Source organism: Cupressus sempervirens, chromosome 1, assembly GCF_028749045.1.
Source record: "Cupressus sempervirens isolate cs-2001-9-10 chromosome 1, ASM2874904v1, whole genome shotgun sequence".
NCBI classification, from domain to species: Eukaryota; Viridiplantae; Streptophyta; class Pinopsida; order Cupressales; family Cupressaceae; genus Cupressus; species Cupressus sempervirens.
The window spans coordinates 890,461,482-890,479,157 of record NC_143118.1 but is presented as its reverse complement, the minus strand read 5'-3'; the positions used below and the strand labels follow the sequence as shown (position 1 = coordinate 890,479,157).

The 17,676-nt window shown below is 35.1% G+C and overlaps 1 protein-coding gene across 1 annotated transcript in view; it reads right to left on the bottom strand.

Annotated features, from left to right (window-relative positions):
• Positions 1–5,091: 5,091 nt before the first annotated feature.
• Positions 5,092–17,676, bottom strand: part of GLYR1 (glyoxylate reductase 1) — an 84,356-nt gene continuing 71,771 nt past the window's right edge. Inside the window, exons 6-8 of the mRNA XM_089793045.1 lie at positions 6,067–6,145; positions 5,704–5,874; positions 5,092–5,543 (exon numbers count right to left, since the gene is read on the bottom strand). Of these exons, the coding sequence (XP_089649171.1) occupies positions 5,466–5,543; positions 5,704–5,874; positions 6,067–6,145 (328 nt within the window). The 3' untranslated portion in view covers positions 5,092–5,465. The remainder of the gene's footprint in view (positions 5,544–5,703; positions 5,875–6,066; positions 6,146–17,676) is intronic.

Below are 17,676 nucleotides of genomic sequence, written 5' to 3'. Positions count from 1 at the left end.
ATAGAAATAAACTTATACAATACTACTAAATATTATTACATTAATCATGTTTAAAAAAAAACTTTCAAATATATATTTGCCATGATTGAATTATGAAATACTCATAGACTAGAAATCTACTCACTACTAATAACTATTTCTTTGATACAATACCCACACTAAAATTTCAAAAAAATAAATCCTATATGTACATATCTCTAAAATACACCACAATTAACTATTTAATTTTACATTATTAACATTAAAAAACACACTTTTCCCAACAATTAAAAGGTTTCTTGTCAAGTGATGCCATTGCTCGCTCCATTTCCTATCACTTCAGAAATATATATATAAAACCACAACCTTTAAATTTTCCATTACAAGAATATGAAACAATCTAAGAGAACATAGATGTAGAGAGTGATTTGTATTTGTTTGTGGCTTCAAATGCATGCAAAGACACGTAGCGGAAGCAGCAGCCCATACATAAAAGCAACGTCACTCGTGCACAATGCAGACAAAACTGCTACATAAAAATGCTGCCTAAAATAGTATGTTCCGCGAGCTACTGAGGAACAATTCGGCAAAAACACAACGTTAATGAATGATATATTTCTTTGTGAGTAACGAACTCAGGCACTAACATAGCCAAACTGGCCCTAATAGAATTAGAAAAAGTGGATGTGAATTCATCATGTTAATCAATCCAAGAATATTGAAAAGTGAAGAGTGAGATTTTCATTTTGGGTCATCGTGGAGTTTTTTTGTTGTGGGTTTGGTTTGGATCCACCGAGAATCCAGGTGGAGTTTCTCATCACCCCTGAAGACTTTCATGCAATGAAAATATCATTAATTTGAGTATTATTTCTCCTTTGAACATATATTTTTGCTCATCTATTTTAACCTTGCATGTTGGGATTGAATTAAATACACCATTCTCTATTTTCATGTGAGAAAGTAGAAATTAGGTGATTCTTTTATATGTGGCTGTCCTGGATATTTTGATTGTATATTGAACTCATTTACACATGGCATGGGCATACCCTCAAAGCTGACCAATATCAGCAAATATATTTGAAGTTAGATTGGAAATATTTTGAAGACCTGTTTCTTACCGTAGATAAGAAACAACAGGTTAAATGGCTTAAGTGCCCAAGCAGTTTTTGGCAATTGAATTTCGATGAGGATTAGTGAGGTAACTCGAGGTTAGCAGATGAGAATTTTTCTCTACGGGGTTCAGGAGAGCTTTTTGACCATGGGGCTTAGAAGTGTAATGAAGCATGGTGGATGATGGTGGAAAGGGTTTTTAAGGCTTTCTTTTGGATGCAAAAAGTTCAGAGATTTATTAAGTCAGTCCTTCTCTAATTGGAAGTGCATTATAGAAAAACAGAGGACTTTTTCTTTCTTTAGTGAGATAAATAAGGTGGTAAACTGTTTATCAAAATTGGGGATTGATCATGTCCTATTTTGAGTCTTTGTAAATGCAAAATGAAGTAATCGATGGTATGGCTTTTATTATTGATAATGATTGGACTTTAATTGTCAAAGCCCATTTAGCTAGATAGGTTCGCCTTCTGTCAAGGTCACCGGGAGACAGGGAGACTTCAAGGTCTCCGGTACTGGTACTGGTACCGGTACGGCAATTTTTCAAATAGGAGACAGGGGTACTTGGAGATGGCAATTTTTAATTTTTAAATTTTTTTAATAGTTTAAAGAGTCTAATACTAAAAGTAAATACAAGATTTGAAAATAGTAATACTGTAAGGCTAAAGTAAATAATAATAGTAATGTCACATTAAAAATTAAAATAGACTCATAGAGTCAAAGATTTCAAAACTCACATGATCACAATATTGTATCTCATAGACGTATTTGTTTTTCGAATATTGCATATGATCACCATCATATCAGATTGATAATCGCTGAGATTATCATTACATATTCAAATTTTAAATTCAAAAAAGTATAGTTTGATGCTGAATTGCCGATATGCAAACAAAAATGAACACTTTGTACAATAAACAAAAAACAGAAATATATCTAGTATTAGTATGTCGATGGTACTATCATCTACTCCACAAGGTTGTGATCATCCATCTCAAGGTCTTCAGCTATCATGCTCTCCAAAAAATCATCGCTCTCCAAAAATATTTTAAATGATTTAATCATTTAAATTGTTGAATAAAAATAATTTTTTAAAAGTGTTTCTAATGTTTTTAAAGTTATTAATTTATTAAATAAAATATATTAAATGATTTAATCATTTAAATTGTCGGTGGTCTTAATTTTTGTATAAAAAACATTCAAATGAGGGCTAAAATATATAAAATTATTTAATATTATATTTTACATTTATATTTTACCAGGAGACTTCGGGTAGACTTCACTTTTTGGATGAGGAGACGGGGAGACTTTAGGAGACTTCATCATGAAGTCTCCAACCTTTTTTGAGGTCTCCGGAGACGCGAAAAGTCTGTGAGACGTGTCTCGGTCTCCAAGATGCGACTTTTAGTGGGGAGACAGGTCTCCCGGTAACCATGCCTTTTGTTGTATTCTTAACATATTTTATATTTCATTCACATGGTGTTGATGATGGGTTATCTCCCCAAATTTCTATTAAAATGGTGATTTATTAGGACTCTGTATAGGTATTCCATCTATGTATTTCACTTGTTACTATGTTCCAGGTGGCTCATTACAGTTATGGTGAAGAAGAATCATGTGTATTTACTTCATTTTGGTCTATTTGTCTAGTCGTGCCCCATCTCTTCGTATTATTCTCTATTTGGTATATAATGGTCAATTTAGTCTTTGGATAGATTTTAGGAATATTAATCATTATGTGTCTTTTATTTTCGTAAAACCATGTTCCCAAATGATGGCTTCCCAAAGGTCATGCACGTTCCCCAACTCACATGAGTTGGCTTGATACCTCAGCAGCCCAATTCATGAGGGTTGCTCATAGCTTTTTCTGAGTTTCATCTTGGTTTTTTAGCCATATTCTTGCTTGAGGTAGCGAGGTGCATGGCCTATTTGTGGGTGACTATGACAATAGCACACAAAGGAATTTTGGAGGGGAGAAATCCCCATTTTCTCTTAAATTTCGTTGGAGTTTTAAGTTAATATGGTGCTCTCTCTCTCTCTCTAAGCATATTTTAGGTCTTCAATGGACTGAAAATATTGAGGAAGTTAGGTCCAAGGCTACATTATTCAAAGGAGTTTTTCAGAGGTTTGATGAGAAAGTTTCTAACTGAAATGGTAAGGACTTAAATGCTTGATTGATTGGTGCATGATGATGTGTCGTAGTCATTGGGAGAGGATGAAATTTCGGTTAATTTGATTGCATCCACATATATGTGTCTCCATAAGCATTGAGGAAGAAATTGAAAGAGCTCTACAAGTTTATTTTGTCTGTGTTTCAAGGGCCAAGAGATGAATTCTGTTTTGCATTGATGTTAATATTGTCATTTAAATTTTGTAGATTTCTCAGTTTAATGGGCTTCTTGAGGTGATCACAATGTTCACCCCACCTTCATTTAGAACATTTTCCTTCATCAAGTTGCTTAATGGAAGAAGTTAATTGAAATTTTATGTTTACGAACACAGCTTTTTCCATGCATGGGATTCTAAAGAAGATATGGTGGTTGAACTTGCCTATGGTCAAGAGTTCATTGTTGTTCAATGCTCAAGCAAAGTGTTTGGGTGGGGTATTTCGTAGGTTGTGGATATCTCTTCATCTTGTAGCTTTGTTGTGGACTTACTTTGTTACTCTAGGCCTTCTATATTATGTTGAATTTTAGCCTACTTGGTCTTTTTGTTTTATGGCTATAGTCATTATGCTAGTTTTTGTTCAGTCATATTTCCGTGTGAGAGCCACAATATAACGCTCTTATTGTCCAAAAAAAACTGAAAGATTTGCCCTACTTAACAATGAATTAGCATAGACAATTAGATCATAACAAGCTTTGCTGGGATTTTCTTGCTAGCAAATAGATTGGAACGAGCATTTGCTAGGTTTTTTTTTAATATCTACCTAGGTTTTCTACTTTTTGTCTTAGAATCCTTTTACGCAGTTTTTCCACTATGGACCAAGTTGGGAGGGGATTCTTCTTGCCCCCTTTGTGGTCCATTATAGGTTTGTTTGATAGATTAGTTGCATCCTTGTAAGAGAAGGAAAGTGATGTCTCTGTAGTGGCAATGGGGAAGAAAAATGATCAAATGACAAAGGGAACGCATAAATGTGTGCCAACTATGGAGGAATCTCTAATTATCAATCCTGATGTTTAGGAATTCAGGAGAAATACCTGTCTTTGCAGGGCAAGGGTTTGATTTGTAGATTCATTGCGATCTAAATTCCCCTTGAAGATTTATGTTATTGTGTAAGAAGAAATTGGAAAATAAAAGAGAACAAGAGATTCATAAAGGATATTTATGAAGTACTAGAATATTAGTATATATTCTTCAAAATAAATCTCATCTATGATATTGGCTTGGATACATTCCTATGCTCTCCCTCCACAATTCTGGCCCCCTTATATTTTGAGGTAGAAAAAACTTTGAAAGTGTCAATTGATCTCTCTAGACCCTTTAATGACAAAGATCGCGTAGTTTATGCCGAGATCTATGTAGACATGTATCTCATCTCTCCCTTCCCTTGAGAGGATCCAAACCCTAGACTATGAAAGTCTTCTAGGTTCACATTTAAAGGATTTTGTGAATATGGTCATTATAATATAAGATGCCAAACAACCTAGATGCTTATTCACCTAGTTGTTATCTCATCTCTCCCTTTCCTTGAGAGGATCCAAACCCTAGACTATGAAAGTCTTCTAGGTTCACATTTAGAGGATTTTGTGAATATGGTCATTATAACATAAGATGTCAAACAACCTAAATGCTTATTCACCTAGTTGTTAGCCAAGAAGATATTGGAAAGGATAGAGATGTGTACATCAAAGTTTCAAACCATAAAGGAAGAATATTTCAAAAAGGAACCTAGAATCTAAGGGCAGTAGAGCAAATGAAAAGATGTCACTATTCAGGAAGGTGGAGATATGGTCAAAGAAATATAACTCTAGGATATAAGTAAAAACATATAAACTAGTAATATAGTCAGTAAGTAAAAATATATAAATAAATGTTTCATGAAGTGATATATTTTCTCTATCTTTATTCTGAAATTGCACAATGGGAAATTCAATTAACTGAGTAGAATTGCCATGATTCAGAAAACGGTATGCTGCTGAAAAGTGCATGATGAAGATGCAAGCGTGTTACAACCCATATATTATTTTTTCTCAAAATCTTTGAAGAGTGCGAGTGTCTGAAGTCAATAAACTATGGCATATCCACCATCTTCAGAATGTGTGACACGGGATATTTGAAGAAAGTATGTGCACAAGTATCATCTGGTAATCCTGCTATTTGATGGTTTGATTCCAGCAATCCATGACATTAAGTGCACATGAGATTTACGAACTCTTTTATGGTTCCTTCACTGCTTGATAGACAGCTGAAAAGTCATGATCACCAAGCCCCATGCTTCTGGCCTTCTTGAAAACCTTAAGAATTTAAAAAACCAGAAGATTGAGAGTAAACCAGAGGGTAGAACTCCTTACCCAACATATTTTTTTTAATTTTGCAAATTACTTTGAGCCAATTGCTAGCATAACTTTTAAGTTCATTCCAGTAGATGAAAGGAGGAAGACAAACTTAAGATACCTCATTGGCTGCAGCAGCTACAGGCATAGATACTCCAACATCATCTCCAAGGGCAAGTGCTAAACGCATATCCTTTTGTTGATGTTTCAATGGAAATGCCGGAGGGAACTTTTGTTGAATCATAGCTGGCCCTTTCAACTTAAACATAGGATTGCTGATTGCACCTAATTCCTGTCATAAATCATTAAATTAGCAAAGACAGCACTGGTTTGCCATCATAAAACATTTTCCTCTTTGCAATACCCTTTTGGTAGCATTGCATGTTATGGCCTACCTACTAGTTGTAATAGAACTTAAAAGTATGCTCAAAAGTTTTAAAATAAAAGATAGGGTTCCTCACAAAATTATGCATAAAAAGCCTACCAAGACATCTAACAGCGTATGCTGACTTAATCCGCTCTTATCAGTTAGAACGAGGCCTTCAGAGAATGCATTTGCCATGCTACAATGACAACCAGGGTATGTCAAATATAGAAGTTTGATAGTACATTGCAGGTCATGAAAAATTTAGCATTACATAATAGTCATATGAATAACATGGAGTTTATATGAATCTGCACATAAAAAAAAGCATATGCTCTTATAACCTGCAGTCTTCCTCAGGCATAAGAGTTGAAATTGTGTACAAACTTCTTCAACTCATATTGCCATACAGACAATAAAAATTGACATCTTTGACCAGGCATGCTCCTGTAAAAAATTTGCTGCTTGATTTGACATCGATGTGCGATTACCATTGCTAGAAATTTTAACTAAACATCCCAATAATAATTACAATTATCAAAGGGAAAATCTTTTGATTTATGAGTCTCATTTTAATGAGAACTTACATTAATTCTTTGTCTAATGGTTGTCAGACCATAAATCTGTAAGTATCTATTGATTTAACTGTGGCTGAAGGAGATCAATTTTTTTTTAATGGCTTTTACTATGAACATACACTTCACAGTTACAATATAGAGCACTAAATCACTAAATCGTTTTGCAAGCTGTGGTAAGAGTAGATCATATTTTCAATGATAAAACATGTCAACTTCTATTGACAAAAGGTTTAGACACTTTCTATGTACATAAAGATTAGATACACAAAGATTAGACAAGAATATCACACAGTAGTGACACCTCATCATCAAACAGGTTAGAACTTAGAGATAGGTGACAATATCTAGTCATCCTTGTGGATGGTAAGACTGATGATATCCTCAAATATGTATCAAGTTCAGCAAAAGTTGTTAGCATTATGATTTTCATTGTCTTTGATGTCAACCTCTACTGTGGCACTAATGTCAGTTTGTGAAGGATGGAAGGTTGCTGAGTCTTTACTGAGTCTGTAACAGTAATTGAGGAAGAAGATTGGAAGAAGTTGCCAAGGCTGTAACTGCTTGATGAAGAAGATTTGAATAACGACTCAGGAAGTTGTTGAGGCTATGACATTGATTGATGAAGAAGACCTGAAAAATGATTAAGGATTTTTGTAACTTATATGATGATTACTGAAGAGTATGAAAAGTGTATTATGATTATCTTACTGAAGATTATGCAGGAAAGAGTATTTGAAGATCTTACTGAAGAATGCTTTGAGATAATGATTACTTGCAGTTCTCGACATAATAATTGGCTTCTGTAAAAATTGCACTATCATGTAGGCAAGTCCCCAACTGATTATTCAACAAAGATTTGATGCATTGTTTGGATGACTGTAAGGCCAAGTGTCAGGATGGTTTGGACGGGCTTCAAGAATGGCTTGCATTGCTCCGCAATGAGTTCTCCAGTAATGCAGTTTGATGGACTTGGTCAGATGGTTTGTGCAGTGTTTGAGTTCGGACATCTTTTGATGGTTATCTGTACAGGTTTAGATACATGTGCTATTTTGTTGTTTGTGTTGGCTTTTGGTTAACTCAGCTATTTGCAGTGACTTGATTTGAGTAGTTTGTGTCTGAATATAAGTCAAGGGAAGTGCTAAGAGACTTAAGATGATCTTGCCATGGGGAGTCGTGCTTCAGATCATGCTAGATGCTTTAAAGAGTGTTTTGGGTCAACCAGTAACTTGTTTTTAATGCATTTTCTCACATTACTTTTAGATCTAGCTTTTGAAGTTGTGATGCATATAGATGAATTATATTATTTGGATTATAACTTTTATGATGTATTTGGCTCCTGTTTAGCTCTTGGGGTGGTCTACATTAAGTACTTTGTTCAAGGTGGCCGAATTTATATTAATAATGAAAAAAATTTATGGTCAGCCTTGTTTCTGCTGAACAAATCTCTACATATTTTGGTGGAAAGGGATGAGATGAGTATGACTAAATGTGAGGTAGCTGTGAAGTTTGTACGATTCAATTGTGTAGGGAATTTTATAAAATAATTAGCTCTTGGGGTGGTCTACATTAAGTACTTAGTTCAAGGTGGCCGAATTTGTATTAATAATGCTTAAATTTTATGGTCAGCCTTGTTTCCGCTGAACAAAACTCTATATATTTTGGTCAAAAGGGATGAGATGAGTATGACTAAATGTGAGGTAGTTGTGAAGTTTGTACGATTCAATTGTGTAGGGAATTTTATAAAAGGAGGCAGAATTGAGATGCATATTGTTGATTCAGACTAGAAGGTAACTATAGTGAATTAGGAGGTTCCATATTTCATTTATTGCCAGGTTAGTGAGTTTCTACAGAAATCTATATTTTTTGTTCTTTAAGGTGTTTATCCTTGGCAATGCACCTAAATTGGTAGGGACAATGAGTTAATTGGCTTCTGGCCTAAAACATTGTACATAATTTTTTTAATATGGTGAGTACATTTTTCAATGTGATTTTTCCCAACTTGACTGTTGCTTGTAAATCTGGTGTTCATGTGTGTATGAAATCATTACTTTTTTTTGTGTTGATTATTGGTGTATGCAATGAAAATGTGCATTAGGAACATAGAGCTTAATTTAACATTCAACAAACAAACTTAAAATATCACTTATTGGACAAAGAAAAGCATAAAAGTTACGTGAATGCAAACCTCAAGCACCCAAGAAGCCTTTCTTGATGTGTGGATTTGTCAAAGAGATTGGATGTGTGCTCAAAGAATACAATGCTCAAGATTCAATGGATGAGTAGGGATTTTGGCATTATGATGTTGCTTTGCTATGGATTTGGAAGCAAAATGGCATTACAACAATGTATTGATGGTGGATGAAAATGAAGAGGAAGAGGCTTCAATTTATAAGCAAGCGAGAGGTGAGACGGATGGTCAAGATGCAAAGCTTGTGAAGGGCTAGGATGCATTTCAGAGAGAGCACATGAATTGTGTTTTCTCAAATGTCTCTTATTGTGACAAGTGTCACAAGGAGAGAGGCTTAGGAAGATGGGGGAATGTGAACATTTTGGAGAGTGTGAGAGGGGACAAATGTGTAAGAGATGTAAGGGATGTGTATGTGTGGGTAATGAAGATCATAAATGCACTTGGTTAGGGAGTGGGAGGATGTGACTTGATGGTTAACTTGGGTTTGCTTAGGATTTCTTAATCCTCATGATTAAGATTGCGCAAATGTCTAGGGTTTTGATTAAGCTTGGATTAGGGGTTGATTAGCATGCAAGTGGGAGTTTATGGAGGATGTGATGGGAGGAGAGAGAATTAGTGGAGGATTAACTAGTTAATCAAGGTTGATTAAGTAATTAAGAGAGGTTAGTATGTGTGAATGGGTTGGGCTGGGTTGAGTTTGAACCAAGGGTCAAGGGGTAGGTTAGGGGTTAGGCTGGGGTTAAAGTTAGTGACTTTGTGCTTTAATTGATTAAAAGAGAATTATATGATCAAAAAGGAAATTTGGGAATTAATATAAATAGATATAAGTATTCATTTAAATTAACAGCAGAAGGGGGATTTTTATATAGAAAAATGACTATGGGTTGCCATTAGATAGTTAATTGGACTATAGTTACTTAAGTAAATTAATTATCCAATGGGATGACATAAATTAATTAAATATTAGTTATTTAATTAATAATGCCCAAGCAACGAGGTAAATTAGATTACAAATTTCTGTAATTAGATTTAGGTGTCTATAGTTAGTTGAATTAATTAAGTCCTAAGTTAGATTTATACCCGCCCAAAACCTTAAAGTATTCAACAAATGGCCCTATTCATAACAAAATACACAATACCAACACAAGCTTAGGTATTGTACACCGATGGCAAATACATACTTAACGAAGAATGTTGCATGAAATAGAGATGTAAAAATCTTATGTAATAGTGAATTGAACACCCAAAATTTAACTCTTGTATTGAAGATCTTACTTTTTAACTTACAGTAATCCAATTTCCTCATCCTTCAAAATAAATTTATAAATATATTAAGAATAATGATTGTGTTTTTTTCATATCATAAGGTTTGAATATTCTTACATATTAGAACTCAAAGATTATTGTAAGTTAGCAAATCATTACCTATCAAAGACGATCTCCATCTAAAATTAGTACTCTATTTATGATTATCAACAATGTAGCTAGGTTTGCCCCAAGGCTTGTCAATTCTGGGTCCAGGCACCAATCCACTGCACCTACAAGTACCAAAAGGGCTATTTGAAACTTTAAGATAAACCTAGGCAAACCCACATGAACAACTTGCACCTAAAAGACCAGTGATGGGTTTTTCAATTTTTATACAAATTTTTAATATTTTTTGAGATTGGCATTGACAAGTTGCCCTCCTTAACCCTAAAAGTGATCTCCAAAACACTTAAAACACCAAAAAAACTACATTTTTGTTCATTTCTTTTGCAAACAACAAACTTCATTCCAAAAGGTTGAGCATTGATTTTTGCTTTTTGAATCAACATAGGTAATTGAAGATTGATCTTTGAAGCTTCAACAATGATTGCATCCTCATTGCTAAGCATCTGCAACTCTTCATCAATTGTCAAGTTCATAGATGGATTTTTTTTTGCAAAGAGGTAAGTTTTTTGTCAGTTTTTTTCCCTTCATGTTTATTAACACATATATGAAAATTGAAAATTGAAAACAAAATGGAAACATAAATGTAGAAAACCTAGCTCTTTTGAATGTTTGATACATTCATAAAAGAATGGGAAAAAATAGATAAGCAAAACAAATAATTCTCCAATACGACTATCCCATTCTCTAGTTATGCCATTACCTCATTTTGCACGACCTTGGGTTTGGCATAGAGGCTCTTGTGTTTAGCTTCCTTTGTGCATATAGCTTTTGGCACAACATGCAGAATGAACTTCAACCCTCCTAGCATACAGTAGCAATTCATTGCTCGGATGAGTCGAGGCATGTCACTAATTTTTGGCTCCATGAGCAATGCTTTTGGCATCTTAAAAAGTCACAAAATAATGCATGTCATGCAATTTTGTGTGATTCTAGACGTCTTAATGTTAGGGTTAAAGAGACGTAAATAAGTAAATAACAATTACAATCAAATATAACCAATATCAAAAAGGAATAAAGTACACATGCAAAAATAAGACACAAAGATTTAACGTGGTTCACCCAATCCTTGGGCTACATCCACCAAACAGTAAGTCCAATATTATTATCCAGTGATTTCAACTTGATTACAATCAGCAACCCCTCACAACTCAATAACGCCACAAGAAACTACTATTTTATCATACATTATAAAATCCCTAACCCTAAGTCATTTTATACAAGATTTATGCCGCTTACAAAATTAGGGTTAGAATATTCCGTCTAATAGAAAAATAACTCCCAATGCCTTTTACAATAGTCTATGTTCCCCCTATGCACACAAAAAGTGGACACGCTTCTATAGACCATTATACTCAAGAATACCTATGATGAAGAGCATCTGAACAGGTGGCCTATATCTCTCTATTTATGATGTGCAAGAGTGCAATGTAGTATGGTGGCTCTCAAATGAACCTAGTTAGGTAACCCTTGCAAGGTGCACCATAAAACAAGAGATTCAGAGTAGAGGCAAGAGTGCCAATATCCAAGAATCAAATATGCAATGCAAATGCAAGTAAGAACTAGATGAAATGCAAGATTTAAGCTAACAAAGAGTTAGACAACCCCTAATTAGACTAGATGAGTTAAGCTAGTGCATAAAACGAACTAAGCTAAGAATGCAAGTAAGCTAAAATGCAAGTAAACAGAGTGAGTGCAAGATGAGTGCTCCGAGTGCCCTAGAATGAAACTTGCAACATAACAACAACATGAGAGTTTAAGAGATGAGAGAATGAGGAGAAAGCCCCCTTTTAAAGAGAAATGGATGGTAGAGATTAAGAGGCAAAATCTATGGTGGAGAACGAGTCCCATGTTGACTTTGTGCACAAGAATCTCAACTAAGCAAAGATCAACCGTGGCGTTTAAGAGGCAAAAATGTGTGGAGGAAAATTAAAGTTGTTTTGAAAATAAAGATTCCTCTCGCATAGAAAAGTGTGCCCCTCATGTATAGACAAAAATGCTTTTTCTTTTATTTGTAAAATAGGAAAATGCATTTTCATGTGCACACTTAGGATAAGAGGGGTTTTGGGGATTTTATTTAATTAAAAGAGGACAAGTTCCTTTAATTAAATAAAAGACTTAGGATGAAGTAGTCAAACCACAGATTATAATCAAATAAATAGTAAAGTGATGATTAGATTAAAGATGAGTGATAGATAACTCATGCAAAATTGCTAGAAAGGGGGCTCATACTCTAGATGACCATTTTTTGGGTGATTAAACCCCCAAGATTTTGGTACGAGAACAGGGGATAGTGGGACGGGTTTTCGGGATGATAGTTTTGCCAATTTTGGGGACAGGTGGAGACAACAAATAGGGACGGCTATATAACAATAGTGAAAATTAAAATATATAGAGAAATTTAAAATATTTATATGAAAACATGGATAAAACATGTACTTATAGATAATAGAACCTTAAAATATAGGAATTGGCAAAATTCATATGTCAAATTTATGTTACTTTGAGAGTCAAATTCTAATTTGTTCTAGAAGTCAAAGTCAAAGTCCCCTAGGTGTCCCCAACTCTCTAGGATGTCTCTGGGACGGGGATGGCTGAAAATATACCGGGGACACGTCCCTGGGTAACAATGACAATATTAAATTCATTTTTGGCTTCAAGGGCATTGCCCCTCGACCCCTCTCTGTATTGCAACCCCAGCACCCCGCCTTGGGTGCTACCCCTGGACTCCGCAAGCAGTTTTGCCCCTTGACCCCTAGCATGGGGACACTGCCCCCAAACCCCCATAGGAAATATTGGGGATAAATTGCGCCGAACGAAGTGGGGAAAAATTAACCCCTAAGTCTAACTAGGCTCCACATAACAACACTTAATTTGGGCTTAGCGATCGTGAGGGGTGTTGTCTGTTGATCTTTGTGGATACGTTGCCCTTTGACACTACTAGGGGAGCTATCCTCAGACCCCCATTTGATTTTCGAAGTGCACTAGAGCTTTGAGTTTGCAAAGTAAAAGTCATTGTCTACAATCTTGTCATTTCTTTCCTAAAATTGCTTGATACATACTTGTCTAGAAGACAATTTTTTTAGAGGGATGTAATTAGTGCAATGCCTATTTTTATGTTTGATAATATTTGTTATCTGACAATTTATTAATTGTTCATATTAAGTTTGTTTTCACTCTCAGGTACTTGCAAGTGTTGGTTGGTTAATGGTTGTGTTCCACTTGGTAATCATGGGGTCCTTTACATGTGTATCATCAAGGAAGATAGTAGTATGGTGTAGTCAAATGAACTATAATCCTTGCCTAACCATCTCCAATCTTCTTTTTTATAGTAAATTCATGAGCAAATAAATATATATTTTACTCCCATATCTATATGTCATTCTTAATATTACTTCATGTATTTAATTTTTTAATATAGTAATAAACACAAAGAACTATTTTGTCTCTAATAGAATCACCATGACCCTAAGGAGAATTTCTTCAAACAAGCAAACACAATTATTGTAGGAAGCTGGAACAAAATGACCACTCCTTTTCTTTGCATTGTCTCCAGAATACTATAGTAGTCAAATTCTTTTTGCACCAGGAAGGCTTTCCCATATAGAGATTTTAAGTGGCTAAAGGGTACACAACAACATTTTGTGGACTATTCCTTGGATTAATTGTGAGATTCAGTCATGAGATATTTTATTAACTTTGTGCACTAAAATGGTCAAGGCATTGAAGCTTTTTGTGATAGGTTCTATAGTTGTTCTTACTAAAATGGTCAAGGCATTGAAGCTTTTTGTGATAGGTTCTATAGTTGTTCTTCCAGAAATTGCAGCCCTCACAATAAATTTTTTGTCACAAATTCAATAAATATTTATGTTTCAATTTTAAAGTTTCATTTATAGTTTTTTTTTTTTTTTTTTTAAATTTATTTTTATAATGTACATCTTTAACTATTTGCTTTGTCTTTAAGATATACAGATCAGAGGTGCCTTGTGCTCTATCTTCAGGAAACACGGAGACTCTGGGACCACAACCTTCAACAGATTCTCCCCCCAAGATCTCACTCTGACCAGCTCGTCACCCCCCTTTTTACAATAGTTCCCCCAATGTGGGGCACCAAGCATGAGATGGATCCCCCTTCAAGATCTCCCACAGCTGTGAGGCCTCATAGATCCTCCACTGAGCGGCAGCTTTCTTCTTCTTCTAGCACATCCAGGGGTTCTTGGAGGTGTCTTGGGACCTTCAGTCCTATAGCCTATCTGTCAATTCAGGACCTTTTCCCAGTTGTTTGGAGTAGCTAGTTTCTTGGGCAGTCTGGCTGGTTTCAGAGGCTCCCTCGTGTCTTGCTTTGCTTTGCTTCTTCAGCTCTTTGCTCGTTTTGTCTTTTTCCGGACACCGTTTGGTGCTCCCATTGTATTTTGGGTTGCTGCTCTATTTTTTATAGTCCCTTAGGCTTCTTGTTGGTCTCTTGTTGGACCATATCTTATCTTATCATAGGTTGCTAGTTCATTTGAATTTGAGAAGAGTTCGAGCAAATATTATTTCATCCACTTAGTAAATTGCAATAAATTGCACTCAAAAAGAGCAAAGAACTTAGTATATGTGCATTCCAACCTACATCTCCTTTGACAGAAACAACATGACTATAAGGAAGAGGAGATGATGTTATGGGATATAGAGCCTGAGCATACTAACTTGGATGCTTAGACTTCTCAACACATTGCATTTGAGGAGTCCAAAAGTGAGCACACTTTTAGTGTAAGTGGTTGTGGCACTACTTGTGGTTCATTTAATGTTCCTACATCATCTGATGTCAATGAAATGATTTAGAAAATCCATTTGATGATTAAAAGTTGAAACTAATTGTTGAACTTGATATTATTGTATAGTGAATATTTTATGCTTATCATGCATGTTTTGAAATTTACATGACCTTCAAGTTTATGATGATTTTGTTGGTTATAGGACACTACATAGCTATTTGATATTCTAACCTCAATTCATGCTTTTAGACTGTATATATACAACTTTTACATGTTTTTTAAGAAACCAGAATGAACCTGAACCTCTAAAAAAGTTTTAGCAACTCTACAAACTGAAGCCCCGAACCCAGACCCAAACAATACTAGAACTGACAACTTAGATTATTAATGATGTTTACATTCCATTGAAATAGTGTGAACACTTTACAATATTCATAAATGTTCAAAAGCAGATCTATGTGATTTTGGCATGTCTAGAATTGAGAGAGAAAAGACCCTTTCTTACTTTAATTTGCAAAATCATAGTCTGAGCCTACTATGAGTTTTCCAACCATACAAAAAAAAGGCATTGCAAAAATCCTCTCAGAATTTGAAATGCTGAAATAATTAGAATACTGTAATGTTTCTTTAATGTTCATCTTTGCTTAGTTTTTAGTTTATTAGGTAGTTTCTATTTTCATCTTTAGTTCATGATTGTGTCAAAATACAAACATAATCTTTGTAAATCCATATAAGAAGTTTGCATCTCCTCTATCTAACACAACAACATCAATTTATCATAAAATGGTATCAGAGCGGGTCGATGGGATTTCATAAAATTTGGCAAATTTTTAAGAAAAATCCGAGCCTCTTTTGATTTAGTTTTTTTTCTAGAAATGTGTTTTTTATTTTTTTAAATAAAAATTTTTGGAGGCATTTTATGAAAATTTTGTGATTCGCCTTTTAAGATTTTTGTTGAAAATTGTAAGCTTGGTCAACGGCTTTGATCGTGCAATTTCCTATTTTCAGCAAAAGTATGGTTTTGTAGGGTTGCATGTACTTGTATGTTTGTTGCATGTGAGTCACATGTGCATTTTGTGAGTTGCTTGTTCTTGCATGTGTTGTTCTAACATGAGAAATTTTGTGTTTTGCTGCATGAAGGTTTCTTTGATGGGTTTTACAACTTTTCTCTTAAAAAATTCTTAAGGGTTTTCATAATTTTTTCCTTTCAAAAATTATGTTAAAAAATTGTGTTGGTTTTTAATAATTTTTGTTGTTGGTAAATTCTATATTGTAGCCGACAGGTAGAATTGTATCCGAAAGGGCGCGTGACGATTGAGTCACCTCTTCGGGAAAGTATATGTACATCGTCCATAGGGACTATTGAGACATCATAATCATTATTGTAAGCATTATACTTGGAGTGCACATTGCGTATATGAATAAAGTATCTATTATGTGTTACATCTTAATCTACTGAATGTGATAAGTATCATTTTATCCTGTACGGTAAACATTTGGCGTCATTGCCAGTCGAACCTAGAACAAAGGAAATGTTATGAAGATTAATGCCAAATCTGCTTAATAAAGATAGGAATAAGATAAAAGATAAGGATGAGATATGCACAGCACAGGAAGTATTAATTTTAGCACAATAGGGGAAGCGTAGACAAAAGTTTCAGCAGCTTACCAACGGACACCGAGGGGGTGAAGGAGCATAGACGGAGGGAGTGCATTCACCTAGCAAACCGAGGAGTGTCAAGGAATCACTCAAAGAAACTTGACAGCGATTGAATTTGGTGGAAGAGACAAGGGAGGAGTTCTTTAACTTGTATACGCTAAGGGTAGAGAATCTAAACGGAAAGGACGTAACTCGCACGGCTCGAAATGCCAAAAGAGCACGAGTGTGAAGTGAACTCTTTGTTCTCAATACACCCGACAAACAATTACAAGTAGAGAATCGAACAATTTCGTTTGAGGAAGATTTTTTTACACCGGGTAACATGGTTGTCCAAAATAGGGCGATTTTCCGAGGCAGTGCGGTTGTGCAAAACAATGCGAGTGCTCAGAACAACACGGGTGCTCAAAACAGCGTGGGTAAACAAGTACCACAGAATCAAAAGAAAGTAGCAATGGTAGAACTAAAGGAAAAATTATCGAAGTTCAATGATGATGGGACGATCGATCCAATCAGACATTGTAAGACATGCGAAACGATCTGGACGGCGAAAGGTGTAATGGACCAGGATGATTGGGTCCGAGAGTTTCTAGCGACTCTATGGGGTGTAGCGATTGATTGGTTTTTGGATGCCAATCCATAAAAATTAACTATATGGACAAAAGTCAGGAAGGAATTCATAGTAGAGTTCTGACCACTAAGGGATGATAACAAAATAGTAGCGGAAATATATAGTACGAAACAGGAAAGAACAAAACAATCCGGGTATATGCAAGAAGGCTGAAGGAGCTAGTGGGGAAAATGGAAAGCCAACCAACTGATGGATTAAAGAAAAGATGGTTTGTTGAAGGGCTACGGCCGACACTGAAGAAAAAGATGAAAATTGTACCTCTAGCATCGTATATAGATGTGTATAATCGGGCGATGGATCTGGAGAGTGAGCAGAAAATGAGCAAAAAGAAGAAACACAAATCGTCGGACTTAGATGATTCATCTTCTGAAAGTAGCAGCAGCGACAAAGAATCAAATAAGAAAGTTCGAGCATTACAAAAGGGTATGTTAGGGATGATGGAGTTCAAAAATCTAAAAAAGAATCCTGACTTGGTGAAAGGGGAATTG